Genomic DNA, 20728 nt, shown 5'->3' with positions numbered 1-20728 from the left:
CATGATTTATTCTAAAACCACGCCACCAAAAATAGCATAAAAAATACAACACACATTGACAGAGGCGTTTTTTTGAACAGGCCAAAAAAATCTGGAGATCTATAGGGAAAAAAACTCCACTAAACGCTGGAAAATACACCAAACCCAGCCTTGCTGTGATTCAAAATAAATAAATAAATCTAGTTAACACAAGACAAAAGAAAAAAAATATGCTGTGTTTGTAGTGCATTTTATATATCTCCATTGACTTCAAGCCAACATTTGTCCGCAGCGTTGTTTGCAGCAAAAAACACCACAAAAAACGTAGCATTTTTTCCTACAAATGCTGCGTGCGAAGCCTGAAGTACCTTTGGTTCTCTTTTCATTTATTTTACTGTGCTTATATATCTGCTCTTTTTCCTGCTTTTTTTGAGAATCAAAATACCTCATGAAATTGCCACAGATACAATAGTATAATAAGAAATGTCTGTTGTACTTGTCACCTCCCAGCAGGTATAAACATGTTTCTTCTATGTCTGGTTTCCATCAAATATCTGATTCTTGGTCATCAATACGAGGTCTGTCAGCTAAACGGAAAGCTTCCAGGAATTCGTTGATGTCTATATTACCATCCTTATTGAAGTCAATGCTCTTAGCCAGGTTACAGATTGCTTCATCACTGACTTCTATATTTAGGTGAGAGCTCAGAAGCTTCCATGTGTGTTTGAATTCCTCAGATGAAATGAGCCCTAAAAGAGAAATCAAAGTTATTTTGGAAACTTGCAAAACATATAAGCTATGTGAGAGAAGACCCTGGAGAAAATAGCATAAAAATAGGAAAAAGTAACATAGTCAGCAAAACATTTTTATCTTGTCCGCATTTTAACCCCCTTAGGACACGGCTTATTTTGGTGTTTAGAACGGCAGGAATTGGTTTTTTTGTCGCCACATTCCAAGAGCCATAATTTGTTTCTTTTTCCATTGATGTAACCTTATGTGGGCTCGTTTTTTTCGGGATGTGTTGTATTTTTTGGGGTACATATAACTTATTGATTAAAAGGATTATCTGGGTTTTTTAAATTGAAGGCCTATCCTTCAGATGGGCCATCAATGTTGGATCAGTGGGGTTTCGACTTTCATTGTTAGGGCGGATTCACAAGAACGTGAATTGCGTCCGTGCAGGCCGCGTGATTTTCACGCGGCTCGCATGGACCAATAGAAGTCTATGGGGCAGTACAGACAGTCCGTGCTTTTTGCGCAGCGTTTGTCCGCTGCGTAAAAAGCGCGACGTTCAATATCTCGGCGTATTTCGCGCATCACGCATCCATTGAGGTCAATGGGTGCATGAAAACCACGCAGGTCGCACGGAAGCACTTCCGTGCAAACTGCCTGTTTCACGCAACAGCTGTCAAAAGGATGAATGTAAACAGAAAAGCACCACGTGCTTTTCTGTTTACAAACATCCAAATGGCGTGTCATAATGATGGCGGCTGCGCGAAAAGCACGCAGCCGCGCATCATATGATTCTGCCTCATGGAGCAGGTAAGTGGCTTTTGGGCAGGCAAAACGCCGCTTGTTTTGCGTGCACAAAAACGCCACGTTTGTCTGAATCAGCCCTCAATGTGGTTGCTATTCTCGTTTGTATTTGCACATGCCATTACATTTGTAGTGGCTGTACAAGGTTTTGCATCACTATCCCAATCAGGTGAGGCCATCAATTTTAAAAACCAGGATAAATCCTTTAAGGCCCCATGCACACGAGTGTAAAAATCGTCCGTAATTTCCAGACCGCAATTACGGACGCATTCACTTCTATTGTCCAAGGACACCTTCCCGTTTGTTTACGGGAAGGTGTCGGGGCCACTGAAGTGTACCGCAAAACATAGGACATGTCCTATATTTTGCTTTTTACGGACCGTGCTCCCAAATTGCAGCCCGTGACTAGGGCACGGCCGTGTGCATGGGGCCTTACTCTTATCAACTTTTTTGGGGGGGATAGAAGAAAAAAAACAGCAATTTCGCCATTTTTGTTTGCATTTTAAATATATGTAGTCATATTTTAAAATAGAACCATTTTGGGGTGCATATAAATTATTGATTAACTTGTATTTTTTGGGGGGGAATGAAAGAGTCATTTCATAGTTATTTTTGTGGTTTTTTTTATGCCGTTGACCGTGCGGTTTAACGTTATAATGGACGTTACGATTGTGGCAACACCCTATATGTTTTTTTTAACACTTTTACAAAATAAAATCATTTTTAATATAAATATTTTTACCCTTTCACCTATGACAGCACTCTTGGAGAGACATCCCATTTGCTGGACAGGAAGCCTTATAATATAAAAAAAGGACACACCTCTCCACCCATCCAGTCAGGTTTCCTGTCCTCCGATTTAGTTTGTGATGGTGATCAAGACACTCTCTCCAGGATTGCAAACCCTCCAGCAGGTACTCGCTTGTGTTCCTGGAGGTATTCTGAAGGTGTAAGACTCTTAGAGAGCAACCTAAAGTCTGGGGCTGGTATCCCCCCCCCTCTTCCGGTCACCGTTTCCCTCTTCGGAGGTGGTAAGCTCCCGCCGTGGGTGGAGTCTCCTCTGGGAGGAGAGGCTTCTCCTGGGGTCAGGCCTGGCTCCAGTTTACAGCGAAGGGAGCCAGGGCTTCTGGCCCAGCGTTCGGCCCCTTCCAGCTCACTGCAGTGACCACTTCCGGTCGCGGTGCATGTCACTTCCGGCAGAGGTGACGCGCGAACGTCCCAGGAAGTGGGGGTCCAGCGGCCCAGTTGGTGAGGAGGGGCTACAACGCGTCATAGCCTGGGAGCCTCCCCAGCCAATCCTAGGCCTATTTTAGGCCTGAACCAAGATGGCTCCTTCTCCAACCAAGCAACCAGTATGGAAGCTCCAGAAGAAGCAGCAGGACGCGCTGAACGACCTAAACGATCAGACCCAGCAAGATCCTCCAGTACTGTACTTTGAACGGCATGGGATCTTTTAGGAAGCATGGTAGGGCAAACAAACCTTTTTTCATTTGTTATTTTTGTCCTTCCTTGTATATTACATGTTTCCTAGGTCAGAGAGGGTCCCAGGAATAAGTTGGACAATACTCGCAACAGAGAATGTGCTATGTGTTGTAGGAAGCTAGCAGCCTCTTATCAGAAACCTTTATGCCAGTTATGTTTAGATAAGATCCTGGCAGAAGAATCCACCGGCCTTGCCACTAGAATCAAAGATATGGTGCGAACAGACGTTATAAATTCCCTTGGATCCCTTAGAAATAAAGATGACCTTCCTAGCACCTCTTTTCGTAAGACAAAACAGGGCCTAGGGGTTTCTAATTCTTCTAGTGAAGAGGAGATATTTCAGGAAGAAGGGGAGCTATGCTCCTCTGTATATTCCTCTGACAAAGATGGAGGGGGGGGGGGGGAATTATTTCCAGCTGAGGATGTGGAGCAACTTCTTAAAGCAGTCCAGGCCACTATGAATATTAATAACCCCAAGGAACCACGGGCCATCCAGGATATTCTTTGCAGGCCTGGGTCCTAGGAAACAGAGGACTTTTCCTATTCACAAAAATGTGGCCAACCTCATTAAAAGGAAATGGAAGAACCCTTATAGAAAGTTAGGCAGTCCCAAAATTTTGAAAAGAAAGTATCCCTTTGAGGATGAGTTAAGCAAGGACTGGGATAGTTTTCCCATACTGGATGCCCCAGTGACTAAAATATCCAGGAAGAATGCCTTACCTTTTGAAGATCTGGGTTCCCTCCCCGATCCCATGGATAGGAAGACAACTATTACTTCGAGGACCTGGGAAGCCTCTGCAGGGACCTTTAAACCTGGTATTGCAGCCACACGTGTAGCCAGGTCTCTTAAAATCTGGATAGCTCAACTAGAGCTTCATCTCCGAGACAAAACTTCTAGGGAAGCTAGATCTGCAGCTCTATCCAACTCGGCTATATGGCTGAAGACATGGAAGGGAGATGCGGGCTCAAAAGGGAAACTCTGTTCCATCCCTTGTTCAGGAGGTTTTTTTTGTTTGGTCCTCCACTGGATGATGATCTGGAAAAAGCATCTGACAGGAGGAAAGGGTTTCCTACTCATATCAAACCAGACTCCTTTCGTCCCAGGAAGCTTAATAAAAAAAACAATCCCAAGGGACAGGAATTTAGATCCTCTAAATTACCCAAGAAAAATAGGGCTTCTTGTTTAGGCCTCAGAACGATACCAAGAATAAGGATCAGCAACAATGATGCCAGAAGGAGCAGGGTAGGAGGTTGTTTATCCAGATCTTGTCAAACCTGTGGATTCTAGATCTCATAAAGACCAGATACAAACTAAAATTCATGACCCCTCCTCCAGACAGATTCCTCCCCACAACGAGGCAGAAAGATTCAGAGAAACAGCTGGCCCTAGAGTCAGAGGTTATTTCTCTTATCAGCAAGGGGGTTCTAGTACCAGTACTGAAACCAGAGTTAGGGAAGTGTTACTATTCCCCCCTTTTTCTAGTAAAGAAACCAGAAGGCAGATTCAGGGTTATAATAAACCTAAAACAGCTGAACTCCTTCCTGATTTACAAGAGATTTCGGATGGAGAGTATCTCCTCTATGGTAAATCTCCTCTTCAGGAAGTGTATGATGGCATCAATAGATCTGGAGGATGCTTATTACCATGTCCCTTTCTGCATCACTCACCAGAAGTATCTGAGGGTGGCAGTAGTTCCGAACGACTCCCTAATCCACCTCCAATACAGGGCCCTCCCGTTTGGCATCTCTCAGGCTCCGAGAATCTTTACCAAACTCATAGCAGAAATGACCTCGTATATACGAACGAAGGACGTTCTTATCATTCCCTACCTAGACAACATTTTGATAGTGGCAGACACACCCCAGACTTTGACACTCCATCTACAGTCAGTACAATCGACTTTAATAGATCTAGGGTGGAATATAAACATAAACAAGTTGAATTTAACACCATCCAACAGATGCATTTTTTTGGGAATCCTCTTAGACTTATCCAAGCAAATGTCTTTTCTCCCTCAGGGAAAAATCCAGCCTTCAATAGAGAGGGTCTTGAACCTCTCTTTGGATCATTTAATTTCTTTCAGAAGGGCTATGTCCGACCTGGGTCTTCTAACCTCTTGTATCCCAGCCATAATGTGGGCACAGTTCAGGTCCAGACCTCTACAGAGGGATATATTGGAGAAGTGGGACAAGAGCAAGTTCTCCCTAGAACACTCCCTATACCTTTCCTCGGTAGCCAGACTCCCCGTGGCAGATGAAGGTAGAAAATCTCAGGAAGGGTGTTACATGGGAAATGTCTCCAACCCTGAACATTACAACAGATGCCAGTCCTTGGGGGTGGGGAGACCATGGCGAATCCTTCTACCTTCAGGGTCACTGGGATCCTCAAACCTCTATAAAATCTTCCAGCTACAGGAAACTAGAGGCAGTACTTCAGGCCAAAAAAGGAACCATTCCTATACTTTCAGGTAAAAGGGTAAAGATTCTTTCAGACAACACGACTACAGTTGCGTACATAAATCATCAGGGAGGTACAAGATCGGGACTTTTGATAAATTTAGCCACAGAGAATTTTTCCCTAACCAAGTTGCATCTATTGTCCTTTTCAGCTATCCATCTAAGGGGAAAGGACAATCTGGGAGCAGACTTTTTGAGCATAGGGTAGTTGCTACAATCAGAATGGTTCCTAACCAGGACGTCTTCCAGATGATAGTGGCCAGATGGGGGAATCCTTCCATAGATCTGTTCGCTACCAGGGAGAACAGGAAAGTGGCAAGATTATTCTCCCTAGACCCCAGGGAATATTCGGTAGCAGTAGATGCTCTCTCCCAGTGTTGGAGTCAGGAACAGGGTTATGCCTCCCCCCCCCCCCCTTTGTCTACTTCCGAGAGTATTAAAAAAGATCAGGGAACACAGGGCCTCGGTCATCCTAATTGCTCCATTTTGACCAAAAAGACCATGGTTCACATGGTTGGGGAAGCTGTCCTTAGCCCAACCATAGATACTTCCATACAGACCAGATCTCCTGTCCCAGGGCCCAGTAGTTCATCCAGACATCACCAGGCTGCATCTTACAGCATGGAGACTGAGAGGATGATTCTCCAAAAAGATGCATCTCAAAATCTGTCATCTCTACTTTATTGGCAAATAGGAAACATGTTACCTCTAAAATATGCTTAAAGAGGCTCTGTCACCAGTTTATATGTGCCGATCTCATACCTAATCTTATTTTGAAAAACGATCATTTTTGACCAAGTTATGAACAATTTTAGATGTATGCTAATTAGTTCTTAATGACAAACTGGGCGTTTTTTAACTTTTTACCAAATGGGCGTTGTAAAGAGAAGTGTATGAAGTGGACCAATCAGTGTCATACACTTCTTCATTCCAGCCCAGCTTGTTTCACTGCACAGCGTGATCTCGCGAGATCATGCTGTGACGGGACTTCCTGACACAGGTTCTTCATCGGAGCCATGGAAGAGTCAATCGACATCGCCACCACCCGTGCCAGGATGTTTATCCAAATCTGCAGCGGCTGGAGGCAGGTTCGACAGCTAGCAGACTGACAATAGCACAGTGGATTAAACATGCCATACACTTAGCCTACGTGGGCTAGAACACTAATCCAACAGAATTCTTTAGAGCTCATTCCACTAGAGCTGTATCTACTTCTTGGGCAGAAAGAGCCAACGCTTTTTCTAGACCAGATTTGCAGGGCGGCTACATGGAGTTCACCCCCACAACTTTATTAGGCATTATAGGTTACAGTTGCATTTCGCCACTGTCCTGGCTTTTGGTAGTAAAGTTCTACAAGTGGTAGTCCCACCCTAAAAACTGGGGTTCTATTTTACATCTCCAGGGGTGCTGTCATAAGTGAAAGGGAAAAGATTGATTACTTACCGGTACTTGGTTTTTCATCAACCTATGACCGCACCCCCCTTCAGTAAACTTCCTTAGAATCTCTTGTATATAGGATATATGAGTAATAAATATATATTTATGGTGTGGGGTAGCTTTTCACTAAGTTGGCGCAAAAAAAAAAGTGTGTGTGTGTATATATATATATATATATATATATATATATATATATACACTTATGTGTATATATATAGATAAACTATAACTAATTCTCATCCTGAGTTCTTTCTAAGAACTGGGTGTGTGGAGAGGTGTGTCCTTTTTTATATCAGGCTTCCTGTTTGCCGAATGGGATGTCTCTCCAGGGGTGCTGTCATAGGTTTATGAAAAGCCGATTACCGTTAAGTAATCAATCTTTTTTTTGTTTTTTAATTATAAACTTTATTTAATTATTTTTTTAGTCCCACTAGGGGACTTATGATCCATTGATTGCTTCTATAATGATTTGGTATACTTACTATACCAAAGCTTTACTGCCTGTCTCTATTAGATTTGGCAAGGCCTAATAGTCATATAGCCATGGTAACTAATCGGCTCCTCACAATCAACTCACGAGGTGCTAATTGGGTGACAGAGGGAGCCCCCTCCCTCTGTCTAAGCACCTAGATGTCATGGTCATTTTTGAGTCCTCTAAGGGGTTAAACAGCTCAAATTTGAGTTGGCTCTGATCCCACTTGTTGCAGCTGATTGTCCGCAGTATATTACAGCCGGCACCTGCTGCGGATCGCGCGGTTCCAGCTTCTTTGCCCGTGCCATTCACTGGACGTAGCTGTACGCCCATTTGCTGAAATGTACTGCTAAAATAGACGTACAGTTATGTACATTTGCGGGAAGGGGTCAAAGAGGCCCTTCCAATTACCATTAAGCTGCATTCCCAATAATCCCAACACATATGCAGTGAATATTTAGTAATGTTCTTTTTATTATTGTAAGTTATCATTAAAGGGCTCATGCAGATTGGCACAGAACCGGTATAGCACCTTTAGTAAGGAGCTGTACAGGATCTGTCGGATACTGTGTGTAAGATATTCTCCACTCGAAGCAATGCTTTTAGGAGAATATCTCTATACTGAATCTGATCGAGCATGCTATTCGTACGGAATCCATCAGTAAAAAAACCTCTGACATGAAATTAGAGGCATACAGAGGTACAGTAGAGGGCTAATACACCTCTATTGCAGCTTTGTTACAGCTGCGTACAAAACAGAGCTGCAATACAGTCTAGTGCACTACCCTTAGACCAATGATCAGACTTGTTCTTCCACTCAGCGATCACATATGATTGGTTAAATCCTCAGTATAAAGGATCATAGAAAAAAATCTGGCTTCTACATAGGGTTATCTTTTCATATCTTTCCCATAAAACGTAAAAAAATAACATGTAACCACAACACTCCAAGCACACAGACATTTGTATTATAAAACCCCAGACATGCCACTTTGAGTTTGAAGCCAGCATTAGATGCAACATTTACACTCACCTGAGCTGTCGCTATCGATTATCCGAAATATTGTTTCCAAGTCTGATCTATTTCTATAGAGAGCCTCCAGCAGACTTGAATGTAAATTCTGCCAATGTTAAAAAATAAATATGAAGCCACAGATATTTCAGAAAAGGCTTACATGTGGTGTGTTAGAGTGAGGCCTCATGCACACAACCGTAGCCATGTGCACGGCCGTGATTTTCGGGTTGGACGGCCGCGGAGTGTCATCCGCGGACCGCCCACAAATCGCGGGCTGTGCACATGGCCGCGTGCATTAATTTCTATGAGCCTGGACTGCAAATAAGACATGTCCGTTCTTTTTGAGGTCCAGGCTCCTGGGCCATGCACGGACTGTGGAAACCACGGTCATGTGCATGGGCCCATTGAAATGAATGTAGCCGCAATTCACCCGCAGATTTGCGAGTGAATTGCGGCCGCAAAAATACGTTCGTGTGCATAAGGCTTTAGCTTACAAAGAATTGTTGCATAAAAAGCTCATTGGTTAATGCTGCTTTCAAGGAAACAGACAAAAAAGGGGGCTCTATGCAACATACCTTCAGCAAGTCGGCTTTAAGTGTATGTACATCTTCAGGCACAATTTCACAGTTTGCATATAGAATTAATCTACATAAAAGTTCCATATCTTTGCAAATACATTAGATTACTTATCTTGAGCTACAGATTTGATTATAGCCATAGAGCTGTACCAACAGTTCTGCTGGATTCTCCCTACTGGCACATTGTCTACACTGGACTTTCTCTTTAGTATTACAGTAGCTTAAACTGGTGTGTGTCTTAAAGGGTAACTAAACGTTCAACAAACTTCTGACCTGTCAGTAGTTTTGATTGGTGGGGGTCCGAGCACTGAGACCCCCACCATTCACTAAAACGAAGTGGCAGAAGCACTCACGTGAGCACTGCCGCTTAGTTTCTGTTCTGCTTTTTCCGGAAAGCTGATGTAGCGGTGTACGGGATCATTGACTTTTTTATTGAGCCCGTACACTACTGCATCGTTTTCCGGAAAAAAAAAAACAAATCGTTTTAGCGATTGGTAGGGATCTCAGTGCTCGGACCCCCACCAATCAAAATTTCTGACATGTCAGAAGTTTGTTGAACATTTAGTTACCCTTTAAATCAAGTTTGTCGATGGTTTCCAACAACTTCCGGCAGAATTGTAAATGCTGCTCTGAACTATAATACAATGTGTAACTTAGGATCAGTACAACATAAGTAATGCAATGTATTTGCAAAGTTACTTAACTTTGTAAGCAGATAATATACATATATCAACTCTAAATAATGTTCAAAGTTGGCCAATAACTTTAACAGGGTATCCGTGACAGAGAAGTGAGACACTTATGTGAGCCTATAACAAAATGTCACTTAGCCTACGTCCTACTCTATTTTGCTTTGAACTATACACTTTCCCAGGTGCTAGAATGTAACTCTCTTACCTCTCTGATTGGTTGGCACACAGCGAGTTCATCAAACCACTCTCTGTATCTCAACAGCCCATCTGTAGCATTTCGGACAAGTTGTGGCCTAAGCATTCTCCAAGGCAGGCCTAGATTTAGGACTAACTCTAGTGCAGTTGCCCAGTCATTTAGCGTAATATTTCCTGCATAGGTAAGCCAGATTTTTTTTTGTTAATACATGCTTATTCCATGATGCAGCTTATGATGCATACATGTGAGCTATTCTGGTTATAGCTGCATTACCATTTGCCGTGCAAACTTCTTTACTCTATTATGGACTGGTCTTCTGCATTTCAGGTAAGGATTTCTACTGTGCAGGTCAAGTAATATATGACTTACCGGTCTTATTCTTGTCATATCTTTTAAATTCATTGATGAGATCGGACTTGTGGGCAAACAGCTTTTCCCTTAAGGCTCTCAGCGCTGATGCTTCCACTGTACTTACTCTAGAACACAGAGAAACACGTACTAAGGAAAGTGGACCACATAGTGGCAAAGATGCATTGCTAGATGTGCTATGTGCATAGAACGGTACCTTTGCCTTAAGGTTAGGTTGTTTGTAGTTTTGTTTGCTTGGTACTGCACAAAATGAGGGACCAAATCGGGACCCAGCTTTACATATGCCCCTTTATTACTGCCAATTTCATAATAATTTGAAGCTGAAAATATTGTCAGCACCTATGAAAACCGGAAGCAAAAGAGAACCGGTGACGTGAATTACACATTCATCACATATTACATTATTCTCACATCCTTGTTATTTAGAGAAGTATTTAAAACTGTCTTAAAGGGCCTGTGTCACCAGCACAGACCAGTGTAGAATGTCCACATAGCGGGTACTTTGGGAGTAGTACAGTTAATAAAAAAAAAAAACCTCAAAGCAGTGCCCCTCCCGTCTTTGTTTACAAGCTGCCAGCAATGACATGCCGTGGCTGGCTGCAGCAATTATGTGCAATCTGTGGCCTCAGTCACGTGCCGTGCTACTGGCATTGATGGTACCACTATACTATACTGACACCTAAGTATGACATGGAACCACTGAGACCAATGATTGGGAACAGCGGTCACCTGCTGTTACAACATGTCGCTGGCAGCATCTGCGCTGGATCTGCAGGGTACAGAGAGGTGACTTTTTTTTATTCTAAGTATTTCATAACCTCTGCCTCCTTTTTTTTTTGTTTTTTTCTCCAACAACCGGACAACCACTTTAAAAAGAAATGATCAGTGGTTTAAAAAATTCCAACAAACATTAAATGGATGTTTACATCATTACAATTAAATATTCCTCCATTTTCAGACCTGAAATAGGTAGAATATCCCCTTAATGACCCAGAGCAGAGAGCCACTCAGCGGCTACCACTATTGCGTATTCGGACAGTTCATTTATTACATGGACTAAATTCATTCTATCCGCCATATAGTACTACATTACTTTTATAGTGGCCAATGCAGGTAAAATAATTGGCTGGCCGCAACTACCTCTAGCCACGACATCTGATTGCTGCAGGTTTCAGAAGCCAAACTGGTTTTCGCCACGCCGGCTTCTTTTCTAGAAGGGGTTCTCATGGTAAAGCATCGTAGTTAGATTCTGAAACCTATTGATTAACAGTTTGACTCTTTAAAAAAAAGTCTACCTTTACCTCTTAGTTGGTACATCAGGTAGGAAAGTATGTGTTTAGTTGATGTAGGTGCAATCCCTAGGCTCTCTCTCTTCAGGCTTGTCGTAGATGTCACATATTAAAGGGGACTGTGTTGGTGACTCTTACCCTTTAAGCATATTGCATGCCCATTTTCAAACTAAGACATTTAATCTTTCAATCTTGTTTCTCTATGCTGGTAATCAGTGGCGTAACTACCGCTATAGCAGCCGTAGCGGTTGCTACGGGGCTCGCAGCATGAGGGGGCCCATGCCACCCGCCGGCACGGCACGGCCCCCCCCATGGCCGGAGGCTCCGCTAGCAGCCGCTATGGCGCGACACCACTGAAGGGGTTGTTCCTACAAAAGACATGCATCCCATATCCACCGAAGTCCCCTGAAGTTCTCCATGACAAACCTCTGACTTACGAGGTCTTTCTGCAGCTCCATAGAAATTACTTGCGCGCCGGTCGCGCTTGTGCGCATGCGTGACCAGCGCACCTTTCATTTTTATTGAACAGCGCAGACGCCGGAAGTCCGAGGTTTGTCATGGAGAACTTCGGGGGACTTTCGGTCCCCCGTTCTCCTTATGGCTGCCAGCGATCACACATGTATCCCCTATCCTGTGGATAGGGGATGCATGTCTTTTGTAGGACAAACTATAGGCCGTTTTTTTTTTTTGGGATGGGGCTATATGGCGTTATCTACAGGGGTGCTGTATAGCATAATCTACTGCGGGGTCTGTATGGCGTTATCTACAGGGGGGCTGTATGGCGTTATCTACAGGGGGCTGTATGGCGTTATCTACAGGGGGTTTTATGGCTTTATCTACAGGGGGATTTGGGGCTGTATGGCGTTATCTACAGGGGGATGTGTATGGCGCTATCTACAGTGGGCTGTATGGTGCCATCTATAGGGGGCGCTGTGTGGCGGAATCTATAGGGAGGCACTATCTACAAGGGGGGGTTGTGTGATACCCAGGGGAGGGGGGCCCCCAGTCAAAAGTTTGCTATGGGCCCCAGTCTTTCCTAGTTACGCCCCTGCTGGTAATGGTCCAAGCATCTGTAGTGCATAAACTGCTTCATGTTTTTAGAGCAGTTCTAATCTTTTTGTTTACAAGTATGATTGTTAGGTAAAATGCTTTCTCCCCCCATAACCAGACCAGCAATGGATCTAATTGTTTACCTACTGTAATAATTAGTATGGAAAAGTCATTGATTGTGTATGTGTCACCGAGGTTGCTTACTTTGGTGAAGTACATTGCATTCTGAAAGTCTTCAGACCCTTTAATTTTTTTCAGATTTTATTATGTTGAGGCCTTCAAGTTTTCCCCCATCATTCTGCACTCAATACCCCATAATGACAAAGTGAAAACAGAATGTTCGTAATCTTTGCTAATTTATTGAAAAGGAAAAACTAAAATGTTGCATTGACATAAGTATTCAGGCCCTTTACTCAGTACTTCGTAGAAGCACCTTTGGCAGCGGTAACAGCCTCCAGTCTTCTTAGGTATGATGCCACAAGGTTTGCACACCTGAATTTGGGTATTTTCTACCATTCTTCTCTGCAGATCCCCTAAAGCTCTGTCAGGTTGGTTGGGGACCGTCGGTGGACAGCCATTTTCAGGTTTCTCCAGAGATGTTCGATTGGGTTCAAGTCAGGGCTCTGGCTGGGCCATTCAAGGACATTCACAGTATTGTCTCCAACCAACTCCCATGTTGTCTTTGCTGTGTGCTTAGGGTCATTGTCTTGTTGGAAGGTAAATCTTCGGCCCAGTCTGAGGTCCAGAGCACTCTGGATCGGGTTTTCATTAAGAATATCTCTGTACTTTGCTCCATTCATCTTTCCTTCAACCCTGACCGGTGTCCCTGTCCCAGCCACTGAAAAACACCCTCACAGCATGGTGCTGCCACCACTATACTTCATTATAGGGATGGTATTGGGCAGGTGATGAGCAATGCCTAGGTTCCTCCAGACATGACGCTTAGAATTGAGGCCAAAAAGCTAAATCTTGGTTTCATCAGACCACAGAATCTTGTTTCTCACAGTCTGAGAATCCTTTAGGTGCTTTTTTTTTTTTGCAAACTTCAGGGGGCTTTCATGTGTCTTCTACTGAGGAAAGGCTTCTTTCTGGCCACTCTGCCATGAAACCCAGTTTGGTGGAGTGCTGCAGGATCTTTAGAGCTCAGTCAGAGTGACCATATGGTTCTTGGACATCTCTCTTACCAAGACCCTTCTCCCCCTATTACTTAGTTTGGTGGTGCGGCCAGCTCTGGGAAGAGTCCTGGTTTTTCCAAACTTCTTCCATTTAAGAATTATGGAGGCCATTGTGCTCTTGGGAACTTTCACTGCAGCAGAATTTTTTTTTGTACCCTTCTCCAGATCTGTGCCTCCACACAAACCTGTCTGAGCTCTACATGCAGTTCTTTCCTCCTCATGGCTTGGTTTTTGCTCTGATATGCATTGTCAGCTGTGAGACAATCATGTCCAATCAAATGAATTTACCACAGGTGGACTCCAATCAAGGTGTAGAAACATTTCAAAGATGATCTAGAGAAATGGGGGGCCCCAAGAGCTAAATTTGAAGTGTAATAGCAAAGGGTCTGAATACTTATGTCCATGCGTAATTTGAATTTTTCATTATCAATAGATTTGCAAAAATTTCTGAAATTTTGTTTTCACTCTGTCATTATGGGGTATTGAGTGCAGAATAATGGGGAAAAACTTGAATTATTTTTTTATTATTTCACAAGGCGTCAACATAACAGAATGTGAAAAAAATTAAATGGTCTAAAAACTTTCCAAATGCACTGTAGATCCTCTAAAAGATATGCACCAGAAACAATAGTTTTCTGGTTGCTTTATCTAACTGGAGTTTGGGTCCAGGATTGAGAAGTCACCGAAGAGCTGGGATGGGAAGGTCATTCCCATATGCCATAGAGCTTTTGCCAGCCCTAATTAAAAGGATACTGGCAGAACACATGTGACTGGGTGTGAAAGCTAGAGACTAAGGGTATGTTCACACTGCCTATTTTCGGCCGTTTTTCGGGCAGTAAACACCCGAAAAATCGGAAGCAGAATACCTCCAAACATCTGCCCATTGATTTCAATGGGAAAAACGTCAATCTGTTCCAACAGGCCATTTTTTTTATGCAGCCACTTTTAAAAACGGGCGTGTAATAAAACGGACGAGAAAAAGAAGTGCGTGTCACTTCTTCAGTCGTTTTTGGAGCCGTTTATCATAGACTATAGAAAACAGCTCCAAAAACTGACATAAAAACACAGCGAAAATTGTGAGTGGCTTAAAAAACATCTGAAAATCAGGAGCTGTTTTCCCCTGAAAACAGCTCCGTATTTTCAGACGTTTTTGAGTTTGCGTGTGAACATACCCTAAAAGGGAAAACATTCGCTGGCTATTCCCTAGGCTAGACAAGCTCTGTAGCTGAAGCTACTGCTGTTTACTAACATTGCAGACTAGTGAGACTAAACTGTTTTGTTTTTTTTACTTTTGCCTCAAGTAAGGACCTTATTGTTTCCACTGTTGCCTGATGTTCTACAAATAAGGAAGCCTGTTTTATGTTGGACATTTTTATGTTTTTTAAATAAACCAAGCCTATGGTCTCAGAAGTGAGCCTGTGTATGGATACGAGCTAAAACCCCACACTACATTATTTAAGAATATTGTCAGGTGGATTATTAAAAATTAGGTTATTTTGTTCACTATTTAGTTCAGTTGCGCACGACCGAGTGCCATTCAGCCCGTTTTTAACGGCATCCGAGTGGCATCCGATAGTTTTCACAGACCCATTCACTTTAGCGGGTGAATAGAGTCTGTGAAAACTGACCCAATTCTCAGATCCGTGAAAAGATCGGACATGCCCTGTCTTTTCACGGAACAATGACGGGACCCGGTCGGCGCACACTGTCGTGTGCATGAGGCAGTAGGGTAAAAAAAAACAATAGCAATTTTGCATTTACCTTTCCATTGTGACAAAACTCATATCCTTCCTGCTTGCACTCATGAGATCTGATTAACATTTGCAACCCATATTTCCGTAGGAATTTTTCTGTGACATCAGGACCAAAGTAACACCCCCCACCACGAACGTTATTTGATTTACACCCTTCTTGGGCCATTGGATCACTCCAGAGTATGTCAACAATCTGTGGAAAATAGAAATGATAAAAGCTGGTTATATTCAGTATTTAGAAATAAATTCATAAACCTTTTTCAGAGTCACTAGGTAGATTATAAATGAAGGATAAAAAGTAGCAAAAAACAAAACAAAAACACAGATAATGCACCAACAATACTTATTCATATAGGCACGGGGGAGTGGAAACATGTTCTGTGGAGTAACGAATCACGCAGCTCTATCTGGCAGTCTGATGGACGGGTCTGGGTTTGGTGAATGCCACGAGAATGTTACCTGTGTCAGTTGCCAACTGTAAAGTTTAGTGGAGGAGGGAGAATGCTATGTGGTTGTTTTTAAAGGGTTAGCCTAGGTCCCTTCGTTCCAGTGAAATCTTAAAGCTTCAGTATACCAAGACATTTTGGACACTTGTATGCTTCTAACTTTGTGGTAACAATTTGGGGTTCAGCCCTTTTTTTTACCTGCATGTCTGTGCCCCAGTGAACAATTTTTAAATCCCAGATTTTCCCTTTTAAAAAAACTTTTAATTAAAAGCAATAAAAAAAAGTAATTATAAAATAACCACATTGTAATATACTTTCATTAGTTTTGTTTTGTTTTTTAGCTCTGTTTATAGTGACCTCTCCAGGTCAGGATTATCAAGGTTGCTGCATAGCAGATAACAGCAGTCTAGCCATTTTAGTTTGGAGCACCAACTATATCAGCAGTCTGGCTGTGTAGTATGGATCTCTCCTAATAACAAGGGTCTGGCAGTGTAGTCTGGGCCTCCCCCTAGCAGTGTGGCTGTGTAGTCTGGAGCACCCATGATAACAGTCTGCCTGAGTAGTATAGACCTACCCCTATAACCGTCTGTCTGAGAAGTCTAGACCTATCCCTATAACAACAGTCTGCCTGAGTAGTATAGACCTGCCCCTATAACAACAGTCTGCCTGAGTAGTATAGACCTGCCCCTATAACAACAGTCTGTCTGAGTAGCCTAGACCTGCCCCTATAACAACAGTCTGTCTGAGTAGCCTAGACCTACCCCTATTAGAGTCTGTCTGAGTAGTCTAGACCTACCCCTATTAGAGTCTGTCTGAGTAGTCTAGACCGCCCCTATAACAACAGTCTGCCTGAGTAGTCTAGACCGCCCCTATAACAACAATCTGCCTGAGTAGTCTAGACCGCCCCTATAACAACAATCTGCCTGAGTAGTCTAGACCGCCCCTATAACAACAATCTGCCTGAGTAGTCTAGACCGCCCCTATAACAACAATCTGCCTGAGTAGTCTAGACCGCCCCTATAACAACAATCTGCCTGAGTAGTCTAGACCGGCCCCTATAACAACAATCTGCCTGAGTAGTCTAGACCGCCCCTATAACAACAATCTGCCTGAGTAGTCTTAACCTCCCCCTATAACTGCAGCTTGACAGTGTTGTCTGGATGTTCCCTTATCAGCGGTCTGGAAGGCAAGTATTTTAGAAATCTATTTATTGTTCTGTTTACCAGCTATATATAAAGTTCTTTTTATTTTTAAAGTGAACACACACATTAGTACCTGCTTCCTTTCTTCATTATCCATGTCATATTCTTGCGTTTCTCCAGGATCAGATTCAGACTCGGATACAGACACAGGACTATCAGGCTCTATATAGGTCTCTGTGAAACCCACTTGTCTGCGACATTTTACCAGCTCTTTATCCACAGATTCCCGCACTCGTCTGGAGATCTCCTTTCTGTCAATTGATATGGTAGTTGGGCTGCTAGCAGATCTTTTGCCCTTGTAGGCAGGCAGGAGGCTTGGAGAGGGACTGTATGAGAATGAACCACTTCTTGGTTGTGGGGGCCAAGTTGTCCCTACTGATAAGGTGTAGTCTCCATTTGTAAATGTTTCCTGACAAGGTTTGTCCTGTATCTTCTCTGTCTTGTCAGTTTTTTCTTTCTTTTTCCGAGGCCGTAAGGTAGATGCAAACTAAAGATACATAATAAACATGCTATTATATACTTAAAGGGGTTGTCCGGGTTATTAAAATTGATGGCCTATCCTTAGGGTAGGCCATGAATATTAGATTGGCAGGGGTCCAACTGTCGGCACCCCTGCTGATCAGTTCTTTACATGGTCCTTCTCCTGGTTTGTACTTGCACACGCCGTTACATTTGAAGCGTCCGTGCAAGGTATTGCACCACTGTCCACACATGTAAAGGCACATGCAATTACGAGTGGAGAAGGGAACCATGTAAACAATGAAGAGGCTGTGGCACTCGTCCGACGGTTGGACCCCCACTGATCTAATATTGATGGCCATAAATTTTAATAAGACGGATAACCCCTTTAATAATATAGAAAATAATCTTCATTACTGTAAACATATTATCATTGATATACATACGAAATGGAAAATCTAGTACAAGGAAGCTATCTTTTAATTTAGGAAGTAATGTGATACCTTGTGTCGATCGATTTTAGATAAAATCTCTAAATCTGTAGAATTAGACACTCCTCCGTGGGTAATTAGTATTTTTTGATCGATTAACGTTGCTAATGGAAGCCAGCTGAAAACATTTTGTAGCATTTTTAGGATTTTCTTCCCATAAACCTTTTAAGTTCAAGAAGCAATATGATTCTGTTAGAAGGTATACAACATGGAAACCATAGACAAATTAATCTTGTACAAAATCTAGACTATTAGCACTCCAAACCCCATGTTTTAACAAGATGTAACCTGTTTCTCCTCGCTTAAACTCATTGTTATTCGTTCTACACATAATGCACAGTGCTATAGGTATAACCTCATTAAAAAAAGGAAATTGTGTTAGGGGATTGTATGCTGAGACGTCATCCCTCTAATTTACAGGCCCAAAGCCTGAGGCTGTACTAATGACAGATTTTTTTTCATTGTGATAGAGGTCTTTTGTGGATTCAAATGATCCCCCATACTAAAAGCCCACACGTACATAGATAACTGCCCTTATCATTGCTTGGTAGGAAGCAGATATTAATATGGATGGGTTTGGATGCACACTATGGGGAGATTGATCAAAGTGGAAAAGAGGAGTAGTTGCCTATAGCAACCAATCAGGTACAAGCTCTCATTTTGCAGAAGCCCTTTTGAAAGTGAAAGAAGCAATCTGATTGTCTCGGTGAGAAGGCTGATTTTGACAGATGTTGTAACACCAAATGCATCAGATTTCTCAGGAGTGCAGCGTCAGGATTTGGGCCTGCCATTTCAAGCCATTATATCTCCGCATAGGAATAAGGTATTAAAAACAATTTTCTCATTTTCACTATACCCTACAGGGCCTTTTTTTTTAATGCATTCTCTTGGATCTCCTTTAAGTAAGCATACTGAAACAAAGCAAGTTATTTCAGATCGTAGATCTGTCTGAGTTTTCAAGACCATTCTTTTAATTCTTACATTATGGATTTTGCTTCAAAAAAGTGTAATTTCAGCAAACATACCTTATATTTTTTCATTACTTCCTTTGTGAATCCATACCTCAAGAAGAAAAAAACAATATTATATAATTTTAAATAAATTATTACTTTAAAAGGGTTCTCCAGTTTCGGTAAAATAAATGGTGTTTTTTTTTGTATAATTAAACGTTATACCATTTTCCAATATACTTTCTATATGAATTCCTCACAGTTTTCATGATCTCTGCTTCTTGTTATTCAGTAGGAACTTTTATTGTTTACTTCCAGTAAATACAATTCTGTGCCTGTCATGTGATGCAGGTGCACGGCTGCTTAGGCTGGGTTCACACGACCTATTTTCAGACGTAAACGAGGCGTATTATGCCTCGTTTTACGTCTGAAAATACGGCTACAATACGTCGGCAAACATCTGCCCATTCATTTGAATGGGTTTGCCGACGTATTGTGCCGACGACCTGTCATTTACGCGTCGTCGTTTGACAGCTGTCAAACTACGAGGCATAAATTGACTGCCTCGGCAAAGAAGTGCAGGGCACTTCTTTGCAACGTAATTTGAGCCGTTCTTCATTGAAGTCAATGAAGAGCAGCTCAAGATTTACGAGCGTCACAGACGCCTCGCATAATGCGAGGAGCTTTTACGTCTGAAACGAGGCAGCTGTTTTCTCCTGAAAACAGTCTGTCTTTTCAGACGTAAAAGCCTCTCATCGTGTGCACATACCCTAACAGTGTGTGCATCAGCGCTGTGTCCATCACATGACGATAAAGAGAATTTTTTTCTACTGGAAGTAAACAATGAATGTAACTACTGAATAACAACAAGCAGAGATCTTAAAAAGCATGGGGAAATAATTCAGAAAGTAAATTGGAAAATGGTATAACTTTTAACCTTACGCAAAATAACATTAATTTGCTGAAATCGGACAACCCCTTTAAGTAACATATAGGATTTTGTAGAAATATTACCTCAAGTTAACCATATAGTCTTCATGATTTCCTCTGTTCAAATGGACAACCTTGGGGTAAACCAGTAAGAATGCAAAAAGGATCATCAAGATCTCTATAGACTGCTTCCCTCTGTCTACAAAATCTCCATTGAATATGTAAGGCTTCTCTGGTGATGGAAGACCGTTCTGGCAAGAAAGAATCATCTTCAGTAAAGTCATAATGTACCTGTCCATGACTATATGGACGGCTCACCTTAATGGAATTGCTTACTTTCTTGTGTAGAAATGTATAAATAATGACTCAAGTTCGCTGCAGAGTGACGAGATAGAACTAGTACTAACTAGTACTAATATTAATGGACATATTTCATAATAAGGGTGAAAGACAAAATCCTGTCAGCCCGTGTGAAAGGGTTGTCTTCCAACCGCAGTAACTTGCCCTTTCTTCTTCTGAAAGTGACTCTGGTGACTTTTGTTGTTTCTTAATGTGTGATAGATAAGCGCTTATCAAATCTCAATTCTTACAAGTACGTATATAGAAATAATATACTTAGTGAATAGATTCTATTAGCCTGAGAGCAGCCATTAGTATATGCTATATATTATATAGTATAACGCTTGCCATAGTCATTAGACCAATGTCCGCTAAAACCCCCCCCATTTCAGCAGGACTGGCTTATTATTTAATGTGTACTGGGGCTCCT

General features: G+C 42.3%; 1 protein-coding gene across 1 annotated transcript in view; it reads right to left on the bottom strand.

The window, feature by feature from the left end:
• Positions 1 to 255: 255 nt before the first annotated feature.
• PPEF2 (protein phosphatase with EF-hand domain 2) overlaps positions 256 to 20728 on the bottom strand; it is a 48672-nt gene continuing 28199 nt past the window's right edge. Inside the window, exons 9-18 of the mRNA XM_075849830.1 lie at positions 20044 to 20210; positions 19105 to 19141; positions 18092 to 18241; positions 17203 to 17616; positions 15489 to 15674; positions 10410 to 10552; positions 10214 to 10320; positions 9854 to 10017; positions 8397 to 8484; positions 256 to 728 (exon numbers count right to left, since the gene is read on the bottom strand). Of these exons, the coding sequence (XP_075705945.1) occupies positions 526 to 728; positions 8397 to 8484; positions 9854 to 10017; positions 10214 to 10320; positions 10410 to 10552; positions 15489 to 15674; positions 17203 to 17616; positions 18092 to 18241; positions 19105 to 19141; positions 20044 to 20210 (1659 nt within the window). The 3' untranslated portion in view covers positions 256 to 525. The remainder of the gene's footprint in view (positions 729 to 8396; positions 8485 to 9853; positions 10018 to 10213; positions 10321 to 10409; positions 10553 to 15488; positions 15675 to 17202; positions 17617 to 18091; positions 18242 to 19104; positions 19142 to 20043; positions 20211 to 20728) is intronic.

Source organism: Rhinoderma darwinii, chromosome 1, assembly GCF_050947455.1.
Source record: "Rhinoderma darwinii isolate aRhiDar2 chromosome 1, aRhiDar2.hap1, whole genome shotgun sequence".
In the NCBI taxonomy this organism is placed as follows: domain Eukaryota; kingdom Metazoa; phylum Chordata; class Amphibia; order Anura; family Rhinodermatidae; genus Rhinoderma; species Rhinoderma darwinii.
This window is presented reverse-complemented; position numbering and strand designations above follow the sequence as displayed.